Source organism: Bubalus bubalis, chromosome 14, assembly GCF_019923935.1.
Source record: "Bubalus bubalis isolate 160015118507 breed Murrah chromosome 14, NDDB_SH_1, whole genome shotgun sequence".
NCBI lineage: Eukaryota > Metazoa > Chordata > Mammalia > Artiodactyla > Bovidae > Bubalus > Bubalus bubalis.
The window spans coordinates 25582485-25607915 of NC_059170.1; the positions used below are offsets into that span (position 1 = coordinate 25582485).

Genomic DNA, 25431 nt, shown 5'->3' on the forward strand with positions numbered 1-25431 from the left:
GGGCAGCTAACTTTCCCCAGGCAAGTGACCCAGTAGAGAGCAAAGAAGAATCTGAGGTATTTTTATGACCCCTTGGAAGGAAGTTACTAATAAGCCCATTCCAAACTCACAGGGTACGGAATTAAGCTCCAGTCTTGAAGGAGTATCAAAAGTCAAAAAATGAACATACTTTATTATAACTACCAGAATCATATTAATTGAATTTAATTTACATTAATTTAATCATTATTACTGTATAATCATATCATGTGTAAACATTAGACAAATTCAGATTGAGAAACTGTTCTCAGAATGACAGGTGTATAATCCTCAAAAGTCTCAAAGTTTAAAAAGTCAAGGAAAGACTGAAAAGCGGACCCAGACTGAAGGAGACTCAAGAATCATGACAACTAAATACAGCATGTGTTTTGAACAACAAAGGATATTATTAGAACAGTTGATAAAACTCACATGGGCTCTGAGGACTAGATGGTAGTAATGTGTTGGTGTTAATTTCACAGTTTTGATTATCTTATTCTGCTTATGTTTGTAGGAAAGATAATCTTGTTTGTAGGAAATGTCCACTAATGTTCAGAGGTAATGAGGCAACTTACTCCCAAATGGCTCAGGATAAGTAAATTCTGTATTTGTAACTTTTCTCTAAATTAGAGACTGTTTCAATGTTTTTTAATGATGGCTATTTTACTGTAAATAAAGGCATTAAGAGACAACCAACTGTTATCTCTCTAATGTCATTAAAAGACAACTGATTGCTTGGTATAAAAGAGTGTAACATTGAGCTGTTGATGCCCTCATGCTGGCTCCATGAGGCTGGGCCACCCCACCCCTTGGCCACATGTACCTCCCTGCTTGGCCCACCTAACAGTGACTCTGAGATTGATTATTCAGGGTAGGAAAAAAAGGAAGTGCAAAACTCATTTCATTTTATTTGACACACATATTACCTGTTTCCATGTCCCTTCATTCCTTTCTAGAGTTGACTTTTCATCTGATGTCATTTCCCTTCTGCCTAAAGAACTGTTTCAGCATTTCATGTTATTCTCAGGGCTACTGGTAACAGATCCCTCAGTTTTTGTTGCTCTGAAAAGGTCTGTATTGCATCCTCACTTTTAAAGGATATTTTTGCTAGGTAAAGATTTCTGGAATTTTCCCCCTTTTTGTATTTTGTTTTATACAGCATAATGATTTTATATTGGAAGGTATTGTGAAGTGGTAACGTAATAACTTTAGTTAACATCCAGTCACCACACATTGTTAGAAATTTTTTTTTCCTTGGGATGAGAACATTCAAGATTTACTCAGCAACTTCCAAATGTACAGTACGGTATTATTAGCTGTAGTCACCATGCTGTATATTACATGGGTGAAGTCAGTGAAGGTGTCAGAGGTACCTACTTCCAGTTATACAATAAATAAGTCCTGGAGGTGTAATGTACAGGTTTTTTTCTTCTAGTGTTTTGAAAATGGTATTCTGCTGTGTTATGGCCTCCATGGTTTGTGCTGAGTGGCTTGTCATCATCCTTAGCATTGTTCCTCTGTATGTAACACATCTTTTTATTACTTGGCTGCTTTAAGATCTCTATTTTTTTAATTAATTTTTGGTGCAGTGTAGTTGATTTCTAATGTTGTGTTATTTTCTGCTTTACAGCAAAGTGAATCAGTTATACCTATGCATAGATCCACTCTTTTAGGTTCTTTTCCCACGTAGGTCATAGGAGAGTGTTGGACAGAGTCCTCTGTGCTCTACAGAGGTCTTTGTATGCTCTGGGACCTCACTGTCTTTTGTCTTCCATCATTTACTGTTGTGTACTAGGTGCTTGTTATCCTCTGGAGTGACTGAGTTGCTTGGATCAGAAATATGATGGCTTGGGACATTTTCAACCATCATTTCTTTAAATATTTTGTCTACCCCATTCTCTTGCTCTGCCTGTAGGATTCCAGTTATCCGTGTGTTAAACCATTCAGTATTATTCAAACAGGTGACTGAGGCCTAGGTTTTGTTTCACTCTGTTTCTCCATCTTTTTCTCTCTAGTCTTAGGATCACATTATTTCTCTTGATCTGTCTTTAAGTTCAGTTGATCCTTCTACTGCCTTTAAGCACATCCTGTATATTTTTTTCACTTCAGATACTGTCTTTAATTCTAGAATCTTTATTTGGTGTTTTTTTTATATTTTGTAAGCTTATCTGTTCACTCAATATGACTCCTTTTCTTTAAATCCTGATTATAACAGCTTTTAAAGCATATGTCTACTAGTGCCAACATCTGGATCAGCTCATGATCTATTGGTGTTTACTCTTTTTTTTTCTCTTGACCTTGGATCACATTTCTTTGCAATTGTAGTAGTTTTTCTTTAATTATTGTTGTATACTGACTGCTGCAGAAGATATGTTGTTGTGGGGATTTTATATTATCTTTTGCTAAGGAGTGCTGAGTATCCCCTTGAACTTGTTCAGGTTTGGTTTTACACTCTGTTAGGATGGTTCCCTTGGAGTATTTAGCCTCATGGCACATCCTTATTCTGGGGGCACAGTCTTTACCTCTGAAATGTGGCCTAAGGATCAAAACTTCCAACTCTTCCTGTCTTGCAGTTGGCAGCCGCTGAAATCTCTGCTTGGCTTTTACGGTATTCCACTCTTGCTGTCCTTGCAGCCCACCCCCTCCCCCTCCCACCGCCATGTGTGAGTGGTTGTAAAGTGACTCTGGATTTGAGCGGATTTGATGTGTGCATCTGAGGCTCCCTTTGCAGCATCTTCCTCCCAGGGCACCCCCTCTCCCTCTCCAGCACAGTGGTAGCCCCAGACCCTGTTGTCCAGCCAGTGGTTTTCTGCTTGATCAGTTGGGGAGGGTCCTCCCCATGCAGGTACCACCACCAAGTCTGGACTCCAGAGCTCTCAACTTTGACTTTTAATTTGAATATTTAATTTTGCTTTTAAGATAATTACTGGTGTATCTATGTTTAAATACAGCAGTTTTACACTTGGCTTCTTATTTACCTGGTCCTGTGTTCTTTGGATTGAATTTTGTTTTGGTTTTAATGCCATGTTTCTGAACCATTAGTTATCTTGGTACTTACACATTCTTCTTGTTCAGTCTCTCAGTCATGTCTGACTCTGCAACCACATGGACTGCAGCACACCAGACGTCCCTGTCCTTCATGGTTTCCCAGAGTTTTCACAGACTCATGTCCATTGAGTCAGTGATGCTATTAAATGGTGATGCCATTTAGTTGTTAAAGAACAACTAAATACATTCATTAGTTGTTCTTTAACTCTTTACTCTTGCCATCATCTTATGTATCCTCGCCTTATTCCAGTCTAATGTAAGTTACTTTCACCACATTCCAACAGCGCAAGAATCTCAAGTCTAATTTCTCTATCTCCTGGGTTGTATGCTCTTACCTCGTATTGTAATTCCAGACCTCACAGGACCTTTATTATTGCTACACAGTCACCATTCCTGTCCCTTTTTTCCACGTTACTTTTCCTGTTGCTTTACATTCCTGCCTGCATTTCTGGCCTTCCATCTGGGGTTATTTACTTCATTCTGAAGAAACACCATTTCATATCTCCTTTACTGTATGTACTCTTCTGGTGCTGGGGTTTTTTTTTTGTTTGAAAATGTCTTTATGTCATCTTTTTTAAATTGAGCTTTTATTTACATACAGTAAAATGTATAATTTAACTAGTCTTTATGTTGTGCTTAAGTGCCACCAAGCTATAGGACATTTCTATTACCCCAGAAAGCTCCCTTCTTGCTGTATCCACCCTTGCCTCGCCAACCTAACTGCCATCTGACTTCTCTCACGGTAGAGTAAATATATGTTTTTAAACTTTATATAAATGGAATCTTACTATATGTACTCATTTGTGCAGCCTTCTTTTGCTCACAATACTGTTTTTGAGATTCATCCATGTTTTTGCATGTATCAGGAGTTTGTTCCTTTTTATTGCTCAGTTGTATTGTATGAATATACCACAATTTGTTTATCCAGTCTCCTGTTGATGGGCATTTAAATGGAGTCCAGTTTTAAGCTCTTATAAATAAAGATGCTTTGAATAATTGTATACATTTTTGTGTGTGTGGAGTAAACTCCCAGAGTTTACTCAAACTCGTGTCCTTTCTCCTCCCGCCTTCAATCTTTCCCAGCATCAGAATCTTTTCAAATGAGTCAGTTCTTCCCATCAGGTGGCCAAAGTATTGGAGTTTCCGCTTCAGCATCAGTCCTTCCAATGAATATTCAGGACTGATTTCTTTTAGGATGGACTGATTGGGTCTCCTTGCAGTCCAAGGGACGCTTAAGAGTCTTCTCCAGCACCACAGTTCAAAAGTTATCAATTCTTCAGCAGTCATCTTTCTTCACAGTCCAACTCTCACATCCATACATGACCACTGGAAAAACCATAGCTTTGACTAGCTGGACCTTTGTTGGCAAAGTAATGTCTCTGCTTTTTAATATGCTGTCTAGGTTGGTCATAACTTTTCTTCCAAGGAGAAAGTGTCTTTGAATTTCATGGCTGCAGTCACCATTTGCAGTGATTTTGGAGCCCAGAAAAATAAAGTCTGTCACTGTTTCCATCTATTTGCCATGAAGTGAAGGGACCCAGATGCCATGATCTTCGTTTTCTGAATGTTGAGTTGTAAGCCAACTTTTTCACTCTTCTCTTTCACTTTCTTCAAGAGGCTCTGTAGTTCTTTTTGCTTTCTGCCATAAGGATGGTGTCATCTGCATATCTGAGGTTATTGATATTTCTCCCAGCAATCTTGATTCCAGCTTGTGCTTCATCCAGCCCAACGCTGGGCTTATGTACTCTGCATATAAGTTAAATAAGCAGGGTGACAGTATACAGCCCTGATGTACTCCTTTTCCTATTTGGAACCAGTCTGTTGTTCCATGTCCAGTTCTAACTGTTGCTTCCTGACCTGCATACAGATTTCTCAAGAGGCAGATCAGGTGGTCTGGTATTTCCATCTCTTACAGATTTTTCCAGCATTTGTTGTGATCCATACAGTCAAAGGCTTTGGCATAGTCAATAAAGCATAAGTAGATGTTTTTCTGGCACTCTCTTGCTTTTTCAATGATCCAGCTGATGTTGGCAGTTTGATCTCTGGTTCCTCTGCCTTTTCTAAATCCAACTTGAACATCTGGAAGTTCACAGTTCACATATTGCTGAAGCCTGCCTTGGAGAATATTGAGCATTACTTTGCTAACGTGTGAGATGAGTGCAATTGTGCGGTAGTTTGAGCATTCTTTGGCATTGCCTTTCTTTGGGATTGGAATGAAAACTGACCTTTTCCAGTCCTGTGGCCACTGCTGAGTTTTCCAAATTTGCTGGCATATTGAGTGCAGCACTTTCACAGCATCATCTTTCAGGATTTGAAATAGCTCAACTGGAATTCCAACACCTCCACTAGCTTTATTTGTAGTGATGCTTCCTAAGGCCCACTTGACTTTGCATTCCAGGATGTCTGGCTCTAGGTGAGTGATAACACCATTGTGATTATCTTGGTCATGAAGATCTTTTTTGTACAGTTCTTCTGTGTATTCTTGCCACCTCTTCTTAATATCTTCTGCTTCTGTTAGGTCCATACCATTTCTGTCCTTTATTATGCCCATCTTTGCATGAAATGTTCCCTTGGTATCTCTGATTTTCTTGAAGAGATCTCTAGTCTTTCCCATTCTGGTGTTTTCCTCTATTTCTTGGCATTGTATACATTACTTTTGAGCATATACCTGAAGCATATACTTTTGAGCATATTTCTTATCATTGTATAACAGATTACCCTAAGCTTAGCAGCTTAAAACAACAATGAATATGTACTGTCTCACAGATTTTGAAGGTTAGAAATCAGGAGCAGCTTAGCTGGCTATTCTGACTCTTGCCATACTGACCCCTCTATAGGGCTGCCTGAGTGTCCTCCCAACACTGGAGCCCGAGATGGAACCCACAATGTCTGTGTGACCTCACCTTCATTTCCGTGATATCCTCCTGGTTACAGGGGACAGCTTCACTCACTGTGGGCGGGGACACACAAGGACATCCACACCACGAGTATCCGTAGGGCCGTCTTGAACGCTGGCACCACAGTAGGTTTTAAGGCATGTTTATAAGAACTTGCTGTTTTCCATAGTGCTTACATACTCTTCTCCGTTCCTACCGGCACTACATGAAAAGTCCGTTGGCTCCACAATTTCATCAGTTGTTTTTAATTTTAGCTCTTTTGGCAGATTACAATCATGTTTTGAGGCCTCTTTTCATTAGATACAGAATACTCGGTTTTCAGTTATTGCCTCGCAGGCCTTTGAATATAATGTATCCCATTTTCATATGACTTCATCTGTTTTGATTGAAGTCAGGTGTTAGTCTTGTTGCTGTTTCAATATTAACGTGTCATTTTCTTCTTGGGAGCCTTTGAGATTTCCTTTTGTTTTTAGGTTCCAGCAGTCTATCTTTGATATGCCTAGGTGAGATTTTTGTTTTATTCATTCTGCTTGGGTTCATAAGAAATCTTGAACCTGTGGTTTGATGCCTTTCAAGTTGGAAAATTCTCAACCATTATCTCTTCAATATTATTCCATTTTCTCTCCTCACATTCTCAGACTGCTATTACATATAGTTTAGAATTTGTGTGTGTGCCTCTTCCATTCTTTTCTATATTTTCCTTTTTTTTTCCTCCATGCCTTAGACTAGGTATTTTCTCCTGGCCCTTCATCCAGTTTATTAATCACTTTTTCAACTAATTCTAATCTCATTTTAAACCTATCTATGAAGTTCTTCATTACAGTTATTATTTTTCTAAAGTTCTAGAATACTGTTGATTTTTTTTTAGTGTACCTTTTGTTTGTTTGTTTTGCTGACGTTACCATACTAATCACTGTTATGATACAATGTTTTGTTATCTTCATAGTAAATATTGAAAACTATAGTCGTTTTTCTATTTATTTACTTACTTGTTGTCTGACCCCACCACTCCATAGTTCTATGAGAAGGGGAACCTTATCCAAAATAACCACTGATGTATCCTCAGTGTCTAGCCCTTAGTTATTTGCGCAGTAAAAAAAAATTTTCTTTAATTATAAGATTTTTATAGTTGAATACAGCCATCATTTCTCTTTACCAATCTGATTCATTTCAGATCCTCCTCTTATCATCTTCTGCCCTGTTATTTCACTGAAACCACTGTTTCAGAGTTTAACATCAACTCATGAATGGCCATTTTATTGTATTTGTCCTCTCTAGAAATATTTGGTGTACTTTTTTCACTGCAGAGCCTCTTGTTACCTGGCATACAGTTCTGATTCTCCTCCTTCCTATTTCATGGGATGGTCCTCTTTTTTCTGTTTCTTGGCCTTGGCATCCACTCCTAAAATGTAGAAGCAGGGAGGGTTTCTGCCATGGTCCTGGGTCTTCCCAGGTGACTTCGTTCACACTCACAGCTTTAAGAAGATCCCCTTTCTCCAATGACTGTGTATCCCTGCTGTGTCACTACAGACACACTCTGGACACCACATGTCCGCCTCTGACCTCCTCTCCCGACCCTCTCATCCCAGAGGCCTCAGCCTGCCTTGTCAGTGAGTCCACCACTGAGTGGAAATTGGTACAAGCACTCCATGCTGCAAGTAATAGTGATAATGTTTATCATATTCCATTCTTCAAATGTGGTCACTTAACTCTTAAAACAGCCCTGTGCACTCACAGTTCAGATATAAGAAGTCAGAAGATTCTCGTCCAAAAAATAAAACAAGCAAAATTAATTTTTAAAAGCCCACTAGACATCTGAGCTCACAAAGAAACCTAAATGAACGCAACCTCAGACAGTGACAAGCCACTCATAAGAGAGAAGGACCCCTCGCTGCTGTCCATCTCTGCAGAGACAGGAGTTGGGGGAGCTGCTGGAGACGGGCCTGTGGGCTGTCAGCTATGGAGACTTGAGGCCACAGGCGAGCCCAGGGAAACCTCTCTGAGGAAGTCCCCATCTTCGCTGGACATTGGGTGACTGTAACCAGGGCAAAGGGTCCAGGCGGGGAACTGGAAAGCCAAGATAACTCCTCAAAATTGTAATCACATTTACTGATCCTTCCTCCACTGCATCCAGTTAGCCACTAAGCTCATCTAATAAAATTTATATTTAAAGTCAGGTCAGGAGAGGACTTCCCTGGTGGTCCATTTATAGGAAACCAAAGGCCAATCAAGACTCATCTGTGAAGTAGAGGTCAAAAATGGTTTGCCTGAGGTAGGTATAAGACTTAGCTAGAAAAGGGCATAAGGGAACTTTCTGGGCTTAGGGAAATGTTCTGTATCTTGTTTTAGACAGTAGTTACACGAGAATGTGAAACATCAAACCCTATACTGCATGTTATTGTTCGTTAATATTACTTGGGTAAAATTTAAAGTGTTTTAAATTCCTGTGTTATAGGTACTGAAGTTATCCCTAGTTTTCAAATGAGAGAACTGAGGCAAAGAGAGGTTAATTGGCTTGCCCAGTTGGTGGCAAAACTAATAAGCAGAGCGGGTAGTCTGTCTAAAAAGCCCACATGCTTAGTGAGAATGCTATTGTCTCATATCCTTGCCCAGAAATCCTACTTCTAGGACTTTATCCTTCAGATAAACTTACTCATGTAAGTTTCAGACAACAAGGGCAGTAACTGTCCAAGGTTAGTAGTTGCAGCACTGTTGATTAGCAGGGATCTGATTATATAATTTATAGTATAATCACTCAATAGAATGTGATATAGGGGGAAAGGCCAGCTTGAGAAAATTTCTTGTACTTACACTGGATGACCTCCTAGGTTGTAGCACAGGATGAAAGAATCAAAAGTGTGTTTTGTGTTCTACCATCTGTGTTAATAAAGAAGGTTGCAGGGGAAACTGCATACACATATACTGTGTAAACCATGGGCGTATCAGAAAGGCAACCTGAGAAGCAGATGAGATAGTTTTCCAGGGCGAGGAGTTGAGTGGCTGGAGAGAAGGATGTGCAGGAGAGTTCAGTCCAGTGCACCCGCTCTATGCACTGTGGGTCATGAAGCCCGTGAGCATGTTGCCTGTTCTGAAAATCAAGGCGCAGAGTACAGTTTGGAAATACCTGAAGCACACATCACACACACCGCTGCCTGAGCCAGAAGCCTGCCTCAGACTTCTTAGAACTGTCCCTCTCAGCAGCCCACACCTGTGGCTTTAGGGTGTCAGCCTCATGGTGTCCCTTCACACCCATCAAGCCAACCCCATCTTTCTGCAGGACCCTGTCATGGCCTCAGAGCTCACCTCCGTTTCCCTCCGTCTTGTTCGAGCACTCAGCGATGCTCAGTTTCCTTGGGTTTTGCCTAGAATTCCATCTCCACTTCTGCCCCGTAAGGTCTTTAAAAATAGACATCTATCTCACTCACCCATGGATTATTAAGGGCTTGGTATCTGGTGGAAGGTATCTGTTGCGCGCTTCCAGAATTCAGCTTTCAAACAGATCTGGTGACACCATCCCTTCCTCCCCTTGGGGCCCCTCGCACTCTCAGCTGTCTCTCCCAGAACATCGCCCTTCAGATGACTCCACACAGTGCACAGGTGGAAGTTTTAAATTTATACTGTGAGGTATTTCATTGTGTGTTAGAAAATACAAAACTAGTCCCTGAATCCTGTGGGATTTTAATTTTACCAGTATTAATGCTCAGACAAGTTTAAGTTAAAAAAAAAAAATAGAAGAATGAATTTTTTTACACCATTCAGCAGTAAGTAAGAGCACTGAAGCACGAATATGGCAGAAATGGTGATGGTGACACCCTGGCCTTTGGGAGATCCTGATGAACAGGAAACAGGGCCTTACAGAGCCGAGGCTTATCAGTGTGAAGGTGCAGCATCTTGTAGACCTTCACCCCCCATCTGCCCCCACCCTACCCGGAGCCTTTCATGTGGTTACCACCCCAGCCCTGCCTCACCAGGCTCGCCCTGCAGAACCACTGGCATTCTTCTTGCACATTTTCATCATTCTCTGCTTCTCTTCCTGCCTTTTCTCTTGTAGAATATGTCCCCACCCCGTCTCAGGTCTTGTTGCTGGGCCTCTGCTGGGCAGACAACCCCCTTAAACTTCTGGGTTCAGCTCAGACTTCAGCCCTTCTCATAAAGTCCTCCTTGGTGTAGTAGTTTCCGTTTGCTGCTGTCACAAAATATAGCAAATTTATCATCTTATAGTTCTGGAAGTCCAAAATCAGTTTCGCTGGCTAAAGCCAGGGTCTTGACAGAGCTGGTTACCCTGAGGCTGTGAGGAGGGAACTGGCTTCCTTGACCTCCAGCTTCCAGGGGTGTCCTGTTGTCCAGCCTCTGTTGGCATGGACAGTGTTTATTGTCAGGTGTTAAGAGTGCAGAATAGTAACAAACCAGAAGGCTGGGGGCAGAAGCAGGGCATGGCTGTCCTCCCACCACACCAGGTCCCTGAAACCAGGCCAGGTGGTGGGCCCCTGGTCCCTTCAGGCCCAGCATCCTCTGGAGAACAAGCTCCAGTGCAAGAGAGCTCCTCACAACACAGGGGAAAGAAGCAGCACCCTGGAAGATGCCCTTCACCCATCTTCAGGGCACACAGTCCTGCTCTCTACTTCCATGTTCCATCACCATCTCTGGCTCCAACTTCTGGTCTCCTTCTAAGGACTGTTGTGATTATGTTGGACCGTCTGATTAATCCAGGATCCTTACCCCAACATGAGATTTTTAACCTAATTGTATCTGTAAGGTGCCCCTTTTGCAGTGGGAAGTAACATATTCACAGGTTCTAGGGTTGGAATGTGGCCTTCCTATAGGGTGGGAGTGGAGGGGTGGGGCGGTCATCCAGCCTCCCACACCTGGAGTCACCGCTCCCCTAGGGACTCAGGTGTGGCTTTACCTGTGAGCCTCCTGGGACGGGGGTGAGGCTGCACTCACTCTGCCTGCCTGGAGCTCCTGCTCAACAGGAGGAGGCATGTGTTTGAGGGAGTCACCCCCCAGCACACCACGGTCCTGTGGTGCTGTGGTTCCAAGACCAGGCTCGAGGTCTTGCCTGACGAGGGTCCTAGCTGTGCTGCTGTCCTCCTCCGTCTCCTCCACGCCTTGTCTGCAAACTGGTGCTGACAAATCAGATCTGCCCCAGAGGCTCACACGAAGGACTCAGCGGGGCCACACGTATGATGGACGAGAAGAGCACTTGCCATTATGACCACTCAGTCGGGCAGCTCATTCCTTCCCGTGACTGTTGATTTTACTGTATGTGATGCAAACGGTTTTCCTGTTGGGTTAACTTATTCTTAACAAACTTAGGAAAAGAGATGCTGAACTCTTCGTTGTTAAATTTAATTATCTTTAGGTTTAGAGTAATGTCTTCATTGAGTTTAAATATTTTCACAAATAGTCTTAGAATGACAACAGTGTAAAAGGTCCTGGAGAATTTGCTCAGGGTGACCCGTGAATGAGCCTGCGGATTCAACCATCTCGTGTGCACCCACAGCTCTGGTGCAGGTGGGCGGAGGCGCCCAGGAGGGGGCCCTCTGCAGGGTGGTACGAAATGGCACGTCAGCCCTTAGATCTCATGAGTCTGAGAAATGGTAGAGTTTAAAGGTACATGAGATTCTGGGACTTGCATACAGAGCTGAGGTTATGGACACTCATTAAAAGGCACCACATACCGTTATGAGGGGGTTTCCCTGGTGGCTTAGCTGGTAAAGAATCCACCTGCAATGCAGGAGACCTGGGTTCGATCCCTGGGTTGGGAAGATCCCCTAGAGAAGGGAACGGCTGCCCACTCCAGTATTCTGGCCTGGAGAATTCCATGGGCTGTAGAGTCCATAGAGTCGCAAAGAGTGGCACACGCCTGAGCACCTTTCACTTTCACCATCATGAGGATGACAGCATCTGTGTGTCATTCCAAGAAAAGGGCTCAGGGGTACTGGACTGTGAACCAGGGCATACCTGTGTTTTGAAGGAGCCCAGCGAGTCCACTGCAGGTAAAGGAAAGGTGTTTTTAAAACCCCTTGTAGCAAGTACTTCCATTGGGAACTCATGCTCCCACCAAAGACTGTGGTGACGTGGAATGTCTGAAAAAAATGGAGAAGTTTATGAAAGGCAATCTAGCTTTAGGAAATAATGCTAGTAGGGATTTTAGATTAAAGAGGTAATAAGATCTGCCTAGACAGAGTGAAGAGAGATGGTTTAGTAGTGAAAAATAAGGGTGTCAGACAGGTAAATGGCAGGCTGGAAAATAAAAATGTGTCATTTGGATGGCAGGAAGCCATTGCCTGTTTTTCAGAAAGCCAGATATGAACTTATCCTGCCGTCCGTGTCATTTAACTTGAACATTAAAGGAGTGATCCTGGGATGGAGTGACGCTGGGAAGGAGAAATTGTAGTGGTCCCGCTTGAAGATGAGGGTCCAATTTATGAATTTACCTCAGGGACTGAAGTTCAAGTGTAGATTAAATATAAAATGGAGAGCCAGACAGTTCTCTCAGAGTGGATGAAAGTAACAAAGAAGAGCTGCAGACCAACGTTTCTGTGGAAGGCCGACACCACGTTCTGATTGAGAACTCAGAACTGGAGACAGACTGCTGTGAGGGTGGAGTGAAATTAAGCCCCGTCTTCACTGCCTTTAGTGTGGGGACAGGGACGAAGTGTCCTGACGGTGGAGCAGAGCTGCAGTCAGTCAGATTCAGGAGAGCATGTCCTCCACAGATGAAACCCTGAAGTGGGGGCCATGCGGGAGGCCTTCTGCCTAGTGCGCCTCTCGCCCCATGCCCACCCTGAGCCCCAGCGTCATCACTCTAGATCAGTCCAGCCTAATTCAAGTGCCGACGGGGAGGAGGTGGTCCTTACTGGTGTGACAGGCCAAGACCTCTGGTTCTCAGAAATCCATAGAGATGCCTGTTGCAGTGAGAGGCTTCGGGGGCGCGGGGAGGAGGGGTTTGGTCGTCCCATCACCACCACTTGCGCTGGGACCCGTCCAGCATCACTGCTGCTTCCTTAGCAGGGTTCCGGGTACCCATCTCTGGCAAGATGCCCGGCTGATGCCTGGGAGCTGGCCTAATGGCTGAGTGGGAGCAGGTCGTGAGGATGTCCCTGGGCGTGGTCAGCCCTGCTGGTGGCACCCCACCCCACCCCCTAGAGGCCACACTCCTGGCTCAAGAGCCCCCCGAGTTGCCTCTAATCTCAGCTGTCTCTGCGCTTCAAAAGTACTTCTCACTGTGTGCTCCGGGGAGCGCTTGGCTGAGACTCCCTGGAACTGTGGACATCATGGAAGGCCAGGTGGCTTACAGCAACATAGTAGATGTTTTGTCAGAATTCCAGGGTAGCCAGCAGGGAGGTGAGGAAGATGCCCCTGTTACAGAGGAAGACCTGAACCGCAAGGTCCATACTTCCTGGCATTTAACAGATAAATTTAAAAATAGACAAATAAGCCAGGCAGACATTGTACAGGCCTTGTGGCAGACACCCTGAGGACAAAATGGGATGGTGTGTGTTGCAGGGTGAAGTTGAGATGTGAAGCCACCTGGCTTGGGTGGACCACACACATTTCTGTGACTGTTGGCAGTTGAGCTAAGACCTAAAGCCTGAGGAGCGTTTAGCCAGAGGGGAAAGCATTCACGGCAAAGGAACCGTCAGCATGAAGTCAGAAGCAGAAACAATTAGAAGGATTCAAGTCTGGGGGAAGGAGACCGGCTTGATGTCTGCAGTGGCCTAGGCGGGTTGTGCTGGGCTCATGGTCAGGGCCAAGGTGATAGGTGAATAAAGACAAGCAGAATCAGAAAAGTGGGGGTTACAGCTGGTGTGAATGAAATGAGTTCATTGTCAAGTGGGAGGGTTGACTGGGGACTATGTTGGGGAGCTTGGGCTTATAACTTCTGTCTTCTCTGAGAAGGAAGAAACGAGCTGCTGGCCTGGGAACAAGGGGTGGCAGGCAGTGGCCGGGGGCTGGAAAACAGTCAGTCATAGGAGTGTGGGATTGTTGCTGGGTGGAAGAAGAGGCCTGGGGTGGGCCCAGCTGACATAGGATCATCCCCACACCAGTCCTCCTGGCTTGGGGACTTTTCCTCCAGCAAGACGGCCACTCCACCTGTGTGCAGAATAAGCAGGGGAAGAGGCTGTCCTGGGTGGTTGAGACAGAAGGACAGATAAGACCCCTAAAGAATTGGCAGTTTGGCCAGTGACACTGGCAATACAAGGACAAGAGACCAATAGATGTGGAAGCACGACAAGGAGTTGTGAAGGAGTTGTGTTGAGAGCATCCATGGGAGAGAAGGGATGGATGGTCTAAGGTCACAGACCGGAAGTTGGGTTTAATCCCATAAGATCCTTATATTTCATAGTAGCTGCCACTTGTCTGAGTCATGAATCTATACTCTCAGCAAAAGGAAGATGGTTGGCAGGTAGTTTGGACCTCAGTGAATTCTGATCCCAGAAGCGAAACACTTCCTTTTAACGTTGCATGTAATTCTCTCAGCTTTTGTCTCCTTGAAGCATATTTCTCCTCTTGTCCTCTGAGCAGCTAGTTTTTGCATGTTGGATGCTCTGGCTCCGTTTATAGGCCCGGTGCCTGTTGTACCTCTGACAGCACAGCCATAATTGATGGAGGACTGAGTTGCAAGCTCTTAGGACTAATATAGCAAAGTCTAAACTAAGACATTTCCTGGCACTGCCTTTAAATAATAATAATAACAATAATAATACCTTGTTTACAGACAGTACTTTATAATTTGCAGAGCATTTTCACTATATCGTATCATTTCATCTTCACAATAAATAAGGCTTTTTGAAGGCTTCAGTTCAGTTCAGTCGCTCAGTCGTGTCCGACTCTTTGCAACCCCATGAATTGCAGCACGCCAGGCCTGCCTGTCCATCACCAGCTCTTGGAGTTTACTCAAACTCATGTCCATCGAGTCAGTGATGCCATCTAGCCATCTCATCCTCTGTCGTCCCCTTCTCCTCGTGCCCCCAATCCCTCCCAGTATCAGAGTCTTTTCCAATGAGTCAACTCTTCGCATGAGGTGGTCAGAGTATTGGAGTTTCAGCTTTAGCATCAGTCCTTCCAAAGTACACCCGGAACTGATCTCCTTTAGAATGGACTGGTTGGATCTCCTTGCAGTCCAAGGGACTCTCAAGAGTATTCTCCAACACCATAGTTCAAAAGCATCAATTCTTCGGTGTTCAGCTTTCTTCACAGTCCAACTCTCACATCCATACATGACTACTGGAAAAACCATAGCCTTGACTAGATGGACCTTTGTTGGCAAAATAATGTCTCTGTTTTTTAATACGCTATCTGCTGCTGCTGGTAAGTCACTTCAGTCGTGTCTGACTCGGTGTGACCCCATAGACGGCAGCCCCCCAGGCTCCCCCGTCCCTGGGATTCTCCAGGCAAGAACACTGTAGTGGGTTGCCATTTCCTTCTCCAAATATGCTATCTAGGTTGGTCATAACGTTCCTTCCAAGGAATAAGCATCTTTTAATTTCATGGCAGCAGTCACCATCTGCAGTGATTTTGGTGCCCAAAAAAATAAAGTCTGACACTGTTTCCACTGTTTCCCCATCTATTTCCCATGAAGTGATGGGACCAGATGCCATGATCTTAGTTTTCTGAATGTTGAGCTTTAAGCCAACTTTTTCAGTCTCCTCTTTCACTTTCATCAAGAGACTTTTTTCTTTACTTTCTGCCATAAGGGTGGTGTCATCTGCATATCTGAGGTTATTGATATTTCTCCCAGCAATCTTGATTCCAGCTTGTGTTTCTTCCAGCCCTGCATTTCTCATGATGTACTCTGCATATAAGTTAAATAAGCACAGTAACAATATATAGCCTTGATGTACTCCTTTTCCTATTTGGAACCAGTCTGTTGTTCCATGTCCAGTTCTAACTGTTGCTTCCTGACCTGCATATAGGTTTCTCAAGAGGCAGATCAGGTGGTCTGGTATTCCCATCTCTTTCAGAATTTTCCACAATTGATTGTGATCCACACAGTCAAAGGCTTTGGCATAGTCAATAAAGCAGAAATAGATGTTTTTCTGGAACTCTCTTGCTTTTTCCATGATCCGGCGGATGTTGGCAATTTGATCTCTGGTTCCTCTGCCTTTTCTGAATCCAACTTGAACATCTGGAAGTTCACAGTTCACGTATTGCTGTAGCCTGGCTCGGAGAATTTTGAGCATTACTTTACTAGCGTGTGAGATGAGTGCAATTGTGTGGTAGTTTGAGCATTCTTTGGCATTGCCTTTCTTTGGGATTGGAATGAAAACTGACCTTTTCCAGTCCTGTGGCCACTGCTGAGTTTTCCAAATTTGCTGGCATATTGAGTGCAGCACTTGCACAGCATCATCTTTCAGGATTTGAAGTAGTGTTCGTAGTGATGCTTTCTAAGGCCCACTTGACTTCACATTCCAGGATGTCTGGCTCTAGGTGAGTGATCACACCATCATGATTATCTTGGTCGTGAAGATCTTTTTTGTACAGTTCTTCTGTGTATTCTTGCCACCTCTTCTTAATATCTTCTACTTCTGTTAGGTCCATACCATTTTCTGTCCTTTATTGAGCCCATCTTTGCATGAAATGTTCCCTTGGTATCTCTAATTTTCTTGTAGAGATCTCTAGTGTTTTCCATTCTGTTGTTTTCCTCTATTTCTTTGCATTGATCCCTGAGGAAGGCTTTCCTATCTCTCCTTGCTATTCTTTGGAACTCTGCATTCAGATGCTTATATCTTTCCTCTTCTCCTTTGCTTTTCGCTTCTCTTCTTTTCACAGCTATTTGTAAGGCCTCCCAGACAGCCATTTTGCTTTTTTGCATTTCTTTTCCATGGGGATGGTCTTGATTCTTGTCTCCTGTACAATGTCACGAGTTCATCAGGCACTCTATCTATCAGATCTAGTCCCTTACATCTGTTTCTCACTTCCACTGTATAATCATAAGGGATTTGATTTAGGTCATACCTGAGTGGTCTAGTGGTTTTCCCTACTTTCTTCAGTTTAAGTCTGAATTTGGTAATAAGGAGTTCATGATCTGAGCCACAGTCAGCTCCCAGTTTTGTTTTTGCTGACTGTATAGAGCTTCTCCATCTTTGGCTGCAAAGAATATAATCAATCTGATTTCGGTGTTGACCATCTTGTGATTTCCATGTGTAGAGTCTTCTCTTGTGTTGTTGGAAGTGGGCGTTTGCTATGACCAGTGCGTTCTCTTGGCAAAACTCTATTCGTCTTTGCCCTGCTTCATTCTGTATTCCAAGGCCATATTTGCCTGTTACCCCAGGTGTTTCTTGACTTCCTACTTTTACATTCCAGTCCCTTATAATGAAAAGGACATCTTTTTTGGGTGTTCTAAAAGGTCTTATAGGTCTTCATAGGACCGTTCAACTTCAGCTTCTTCGCCGTTACTGGGTGGGGCATCGGCTTGGATTACTGTGATATTGAATGGTTTGCCTTGGAAATGAACAGAGATCATTCTGTCATTTTTGAGATTGCATCCAGGTACTGCATTTCGGACTCTCTTGTTGACCATGATGGCCACTCCATTTCTTCTGAGGGATTCCTGCCCATAGTAGTAGATATAATGGTCATCTGAGTTAAATTCACCCATTCCAGTGCATTTTAGTTCGCTGATTCCTAGAATGTCGACTTTCACTCTTGCCATCTCTTGTTTGACCACTTCCAATTTGCCTTGATTCATGGACCTGACATTCCAGGTTCCTATGCAATATTGCTCTTTACAGCATCGGACCTTGCTTCTATTACCAGTCACATCCACAACTGGGTATTGTTTTTGCTTTGGCTCCATCCCTTCATTCTTTCTGGAGTTATTTCTCCACTGATCTCCAGTAGCATATTGGGCACCTACTGACCTGGGGAGTTTCTCTTTCAGTATCCTATCATTTTACCTTTTCATACTGTTCATGGGTTTCTCAAGGCAAGAATACTGAAGTGGTTTGCCATTCCCTTCTCCAGAGGACCACATTCTGTCAGACCTCTCCACCATGACCCACCTGTCTAGGGTGGCCCCACACAGCATGACTTAGTTTCATTGAGTCAGACAAGGCTGTGGTCCGTGTGAAGGCTTAGATCTTCCTTAAAGTGAGAAGTCCTGGTGCACATCCTGATTTAACCATGGCAAGTGTAAAAAGTTTTTTAAACTAAAGATTCTGATACTTAACCTAAGCTCAGTAATGCTTCAGAAAGTCATTTTATCAATTTCAGCTTGCACTTTCTTGAAAATTATGTAACTGCTACTTGAATCTCTTCAAAGATATTTCAGATTCCGAATATGTGAAAATGTCTAGCCATTGAGTTCATTGTCCTGATTAGGATGATGAGGGTGTGATTCCAAGAGCACAGCTTGACCCTCAGCCCCAGAAGGTTTATTCAGTGGGAAAGAAGACATAATCATCCCTGGGTTCTTCTGCCAGACTGGGATGCCCAGAGGAGGCTGGGAGACAAAGGACTTCCCAGCAGGGAGCTTTCTGGTGGGTTGGGAGAGTAGAAGGTAGCATTGGAGCTAGCGCTGGCCTGGGACAGGCCTCTAGAATCTTCATCCAGGAGCCTCCAGAGGGTCTAGGCACGTGTTCCACAGTTCCTCACAGGTTCTCCCAAAAGCACAAGCCCCTGGCCCTGCCTTCAGAGGCCCCTGCATGGAGCAGTCCCTCACAGAGAGCAGGAAAACCTGTACAGGAGCATTCCTTCTCCACCCAGGACTGGGGTGGCCCAGCAGGACAACCAGTGGGGGGCCGATCTGTTACTGAAACACAGAGGTGGTGATTGGGAGTCTTTCTGCTTCTTGTTGGTATTTTAGTCTTATTAACCCTACTAGTCTAATACTAGCTCTTCACATGACCCTTTGGTTTAGGAATGGGCTGAGGACAAAGCCAAATGACCCACTGCTCACTACTAGTGCACTCATTTCCTGGACACACAGGTTTTCACAAAAGTTTTCCCATGGTGCCATCTTTCTAAAGAACAGCTTGAATATATTACAAGGGAGGCTAATGTCTGGATTATCAAATTATCTCATGGTTCTTTTGATGTGACGTTTAGGCAGCCACAAGCCAAAGAACCCTTCCATCTTAGAGCATGCAGCCAGCATCTGAGTGTCTCATTCATACTCCAAAGAGGACCACAGTCAGAATGTAGTGTGGAGCAGGAATGTGAGAACTGTGGGGTCTAAGCAATGTTTCCAACTGGGGCTGGTGACGTGGTTTAAATACCTGTGTTCTGATTGTTTAGGTCTCTCTTTGTAGGGCATCTTTTATGACCAAGACTGTCCAGTACCAAAATGAACTGCATAAATTCCTCATCTGGGACACAGCTGGACAAGAACGAGTAAGTCACCCTTTGCATCACTATGTGTTTTCCTGAGGCCCAGGTGAAAGCACCAATGCAACTGCTGGGTCCGGTCGCTTCATGTCACTCACTGCCCTTCTCTGCACCGGAGACACACACGTTCCTGTTTGCGCGGCCAGCCCTTTCCTGCTCAATTGGAACCACGAAGTCCACGGATGGAGAAAGTGCTCATGGGCACTAAGGGCATTTATATATATTTTAGTGTCTTCAAGTAAATGCTCACTAACAGGCCTGATGAAACCCCGCTCAGAGCATGGTGTGTAATTTTGGGGCTCCATCCTTGAGCAGAGATATAGAAGAATTAGTGGTAGGAAGGGAGAGTGAAGCACATCTCATTATAGCCGCCTTTTAAGAGCTAAAGAGGGAACTTTAACAGCATATAAAGTTTGAGACTTTAAGTGAAATGGATGAGCTAACACTGTGCCATGCAATAGTGCTTATTAAACACCTAATGATAAAGTTGTCCTGGATGGCTGTCTGCCTTGGGAGGGCCTGGGCCAGAAGTGGGGCCAGGGCCATGGTACCGCGGTGCAGAAGAGGATTTGACAAAGCCCACCCAAATGGGACGGGACAGGAAAGTGGGGAAGGGTCTGGCTGCTGCTGCCGCCCCATTCTTCCCTGTGTTGAGTTCCCTGTTGAGGTGTGTCTGGCAGCTGCCCCATTATTCAGCTCCTGTTTAATTTTGTTTTCAAACAGTGTTATCAAAACAGAACATATGATGGATGCGCTGTGCTATCTTAAAGCTCTTAAAAGTATAGCGGAAGTAATCAGGAGAAATAGTCTGTCCCCACAGTCTTATCTGAGACAGCATAGATGCTTCGAATGGTGTAAAACCCGACAAGCATCATCACAGACAAATGGAGGAAAACACAACAAGGCGTTACTTTTGTCCTGGATGTAGACATTGCACATTTGTACAGATTTCACATCTCAAGTTCGTTCTGTTTGGTTTCTAATGTTTTGTGTTATTTTTTTAAACCACTGGATGTCACACCTTATGTCCACTTCCTCATCAAGATGTGTCTGTTTGGTCTCCAGTCCCCACGGCTCCTGCGTTGTCTGGGCCATGTGTGCTGAGGTGGGTGGGCCTTGGCCAAGCATCACTCACCCATCCTTCAGAAGGGCCGCCTCCCACAGAGCCTCCCTGAGTATGTCCACAGACATAGCCCTGGCATCCAGCCTATTAGCCACAAACTCATGGCTCTTCATACCAGTAATATATGTACCCTTTCAGTGAATCCCACATCTCAGTTACCCCTCCCATATATTTGATGAGACAGCAAAGCCCTCATCATAAAGCATCCTACTATAATATAGATTCCATTATGCCTTGAATCAGAGCCTGTCCTCATAGACACAGTGATGTATAACATCTCTTTTTTTTTCAGAACGTAAAAAAAGAATAACACGAGGGTTTATGCGTCTCTCTTGCTGTTGCCATGATAGCAGGATTCTGTTAAGTTTTGTAATTAGCTGGTCTGCCTGCCTCTTGTTTCCGCACCTCTAATTGATTCTGCACCAGGAGTCATTGCTCTGAGATGCAAATGTCCCTCACCCCTACCTGGAGCTCGATCACTGAGCCAGCCAAGGGCTCGCACTGGGAATACAGATGAGGCAGCTGGGCCCAGGAGGCCTGCCCAGCAGAGCCCCGCGCTGTGGAGACTATCAGGAGAGGGACGCTGGCCGTGCGCCCCCGCTCCAGCTGGTCGTTGCCAAATCATAGGGTTTAAGAAGAGCTCAACATCAACAGCGAATCAGAGACTGCTTGAAATGCTATGAAAATCCTCCAGGGCGCCTCTGTGAGCCTTTCCTGCTTGTTTGTCCCAGACACAGCCTTTTGGGCCTGGATGGTGCCAGCCTCCGCCAGACTCTCCATCATCACCTCCTCCCACCAGTTCATCCTCCAAGACCAAACAAACCTTTCAGATCTGCCGTCACCAGGCCAGTGCCTGCCTTCACACCCATGTCCCGTCATTCCCTCTGCTTGGAACACCCTCCCTCCCAGCGTTAGCCTGGAGAATGCGTGTTCAGCCTTCAAAACTCTCATCCCATGTTGCTTTGAGGGGGCTTTCCCCACCACCCCTGCCTTCCTCAGTTTGCCACAGGCCCACCTCGTTCAGGTGTGAGTCTAGAGGTGCTCCCTCCCCGTTAGCTGTCCTGACAGCTGCAGCTTCTAAGTCTACTCACTTCTCCCTGTGTCCACTGTCAGCGGCCTGCCACCTCTCACTCTCACCCAAGAGTTCCTCTCTTGGTCACTGGTCTCCCTGCCTTCCCTCCTCCCAGCCCCGTCACCCTGTGTCCGTTCTCCTCACAGGACCTAAGGTTCCCTTATGAAAACCTGAATCAGACCCTGTTAACCCTCCTGCTCACCTCCTCAGGAACTGCCGGCTGCCCCTCTCCTGGGAGCCGCACCCTGTCCAGGGGTGTGCGGAGCCCTCATGGCCTGCGCCGCCTGCTCTCCAGGGCCTCCGGTCCAGCCTCCCCTCACCTTCTGAGTTCCAGCCCAGGGCCTCCGTTCACGTCCTCAGACACACCAGAGTCGGCCTTCACACATAGCATTCCTTGCACCAGAAGACTGTCCCTTCACGCAGGGCATGGCCATCTGGCTCCTTACCAGCCTTTCCGTCCCAGGTTCAGCGTCACACCCTCCTGTTTCCCCTCATCCCTCTGCACCTCAGCACCACCCCAGCTTGTTGTACATCAGTTCAGTTCAGTTGCTCAAGTCGTGTCCGACTCTTTGCGACCCCAGGAATCAGAGGTGCGCCAGGCCTCCCTGTCCATCACCACCCCCTGGAGTTCGCTCAGACTCGTGCTCTATTCATTTCCCTCAGGACCCTCATTCCAAGTTGTAAGTAGCTACCTGTCACACACCTCTCCTGACAGGCTCTCCCCACAGACGAGAAACTGAGAACTGGGCCCACGGGGTTATGTTCCCAGGGCCCAGCACAGGGCCTGACCTGCTGCTGTGGTATCAAGTAGACCAATTAGCAGGTAGACTCTTCAGTGTATTTCTTTGTATTCTGAACCATCCTTGTGATTGCCCACAACCCCCAGGTTGTACCCCGTCTCCTTGCCTGTTTATCTTCTGTTAGCTCCTTGAGGGCAGGGGCTGTCCTCACATCTATGTGCTCAGCCCCTGGTGCTCAGCACTGATACCTGTGGATTTATGTCATTTAATTGTGAGCCCTACTCTGGCACAGGGAAACAGGCCCAGATCCTCCCCCTACTTTTGTCATGTGAACAGCACATGCCTCAAATGAGGCATTTCTGATATCTATGTATTTGTTATTCAGTTCTCTGTAACGAGATTTATCATGGAATTAGAAGTCATCCTAAGATGTAGCCATTCATGATGAACTGACCATTCGGGCATCCTTCCCATTTGACCCTCACGTCTTCACAGATGGATTATCCTTGATGGTCCAGTCACAACTGATTGCAAAGTAATTTCATTAAGTCAGTGAAAGTGATTTGGAGAATTCCACAGATGTTATACAAAGCCATTGATGGTAGGGAGCTTCTTAAATTAAGTGAAGAGAAAGCTATGATCAAAGCGATGACATAAGTGCCTCAGAAGATAATGACTTGTGTATCAAAAGGCCTAGGGAAAACCGATGGGAGTCCTCAAATATTTTGTAAACGTTCCCTTCCTGTGACAGGACTAGGAAAGGCAGACACGAAATGAAAGCTAGATGCCATGTTGTGCCAGCATGTGGTTCACGGGAGCTTGGTGGCTGCGGTTCACGGGGTTGCAAAGTCGGACGTGACTTAGTGACTGAACAAGAACAACATGGTCCTATCAGAAGAATCATGGTCCATTTATTAATCAACTTTGACTCAGTGTTCATTCAAGAAACTGGCTGCAATAATAAGCCAAAGTTTTTTCTAATATCAGATAAAATAAAACTTGTTTTCATAATTTTTTTCTCAAGACAGAGCCTTTTCAGACCTTTTCATCCCTAAATGAATTAATTTTAAATGATCTTTCCCCACCAATCTTCCTTCACCAACAAGGAGTCCTCCAGAAGCATAGCGACAGACCTAGCTGCTGCACAAACGTGCACCTCACATCCATGTCAGAAGTGCTCCGTAACTGTAGCAGCAGTATTTCAAATACTTGCCATCTGCGTGTGATCATGTAAAAAAAAAGGTGCTTAACCGAAGTCTAATAGACACTGCAGCCAGTCTTGAAGATTTATGTCCCTGAATCTTAATGTGGTTTCTCCTGACGACCATTTCTAGAGGTGAGAGTGCCAGGAAGACTTGGAGTCATTTGTTGTCACAGGAGTCACATAAGGGATATACTCAAGTTTGAAATCAGGAAAACGTGTACACATCGCTTAACATCTATGACCAGGGTCCACACTGTGGCTCTCGGGCCAGATCCAGCTTACTTCCTGTTTTTTAAGAGCACAGCCGTGTTTATTTAACTTGCTGTCTGTGGCTGTTCTCTTGCTTCCATGGTAGAGTTGAGGAGTTGCAGCAGAGATCACGTGATCCACAAAGCCTAACGTGTTTACCACTGGCCTCTTCCAGAAAAAGCTGTCCAGCCCCTGATCGAGGGCCTGATTGGGAGCAGAACTATGCTCACATCCTTTGAGTCTCTTTGTAAGCTGCTGCTGCCTTTTTTTATACCACAAGTACGGTATATAGAAAGAGTTTCAATGTCAGGCATGGAGGAGTAGCTTGTAACAGGCTAACCCTCGCACAGATAATGGTTATGTATAAACACTGGGCAAAGCATTAAAAAACAACTCTGAAGGTCCTGTGGAGCCGCCAGATACAGTCAGGGACTGAAAGGGGAATGACATTGAATGAGACTCACGTATTCATGGCTTTTCCCCCAGAAGGCACACCCACGACCATGCAGCACAGGGTAGCCAGAACTCAAGTGGGGGGCTGTCTTCGTAGCTCACAGTATTTGAGGGCAGAGGTTAAGGTTGCTAGAGCAGCTGGGAAAAGAGGAGGCACATCCCAGAAAAGATGAATCCCACAAGGCGGGAAGCCCTGAAAATCAGCTTATAAATCCCTTTCCTGGCTTTGCTTAACCCTCAAATTGTGAAAGCACGGGAATGACACTAAGGGCCTCAACAGAAGCCAACAGCTGGAGAGGCGATGGGACTGAGCTGAGGTCCTGCTGCTGCTCGTGAGAATAAGCAGGGTTTAGAGTCCAGTCCTGCCTGTTACGTAAGGCTTAATCAATACCTTAGGATCCCCCAGAAACTGCCAAAGGGCCATGTCTTAGCAGTAGAGACCCACATAGACTCACCCTAACCACGTGTAAAACCATCTAAGGGTGATAAGCCAGTATTTTAACACTTCAGAGAAGATAACGGAAACCAGATATTTTAAATATGTAACTACAGATGGGGAGTCTCACACAAAATGGCAACTGATAAATGAAAATGCTAAAACTGAAAACCTTTAGATCTAAAATGAAAAATCCACCAGATAAGTGACAAATTAACAAATCAGAAGAACAGAGAGTAGAAATATAGGAACATGGTACCTAGGGACAAATTCAAATGATCAAACGTATGTGTGACTGGAGACCCAGAAGTTGTTAAAAAGAAAAAAAAAGTGGGGGGACAGAAAGAAAAGATGTTTCGAGAAACAGTGGCTGAAATTTTTCCATATTTTGGTGGAATTATCTCAACTCACAAATCCAAAAGTTTAGCAGACTCACAGATATCAAGAAATCTATGTCTAAGTCTATCATAGTCAAATTGCTAAAAATCAAAGTTAAAGAGGAAAATCTTGAAAGCAGCCAGAGATAATACCATAGGCACATGCAGCTTCCACAGTCAGTGGAGGCCAGAAGACAATGGAGCCGTTTCAAAGAGTCAGAATTACCCACTTACCACATTATCTTTCAGATATGAAGTCAAAGTCCTGACATGTTTAGAAGAAGAAGAGCAGAGAGGATTTAGCAGCAGTGGTCTCAGAAAGGTTCTTAGGCTAGAGGGGATGACGCCAGATAGTAATTGAGATCCAAGGAAGGAACAAGAACCACTTGGAATGGTTAATATAAAAATCTGGGGACTTTTCTTTTTATTAAAAAAAAATTATTGGCTATTTAATGTAAAAATTATAATACTGAATTATG

General features: G+C 44.7%; 1 protein-coding gene across 1 annotated transcript in view; it reads left to right on the forward strand.

Annotated features, from left to right (window-relative positions):
- Positions 1 to 25431, forward strand: part of RAB22A (RAB22A, member RAS oncogene family) — a 47343-nt gene that overhangs the window by 13383 nt on the left and 8529 nt on the right. Inside the window, exon 3 of the mRNA XM_006049029.4 lies at positions 19223 to 19304. Coding sequence (XP_006049091.1) covers positions 19223 to 19304 — 82 coding nt within the window. The remainder of the gene's footprint in view (positions 1 to 19222; positions 19305 to 25431) is intronic.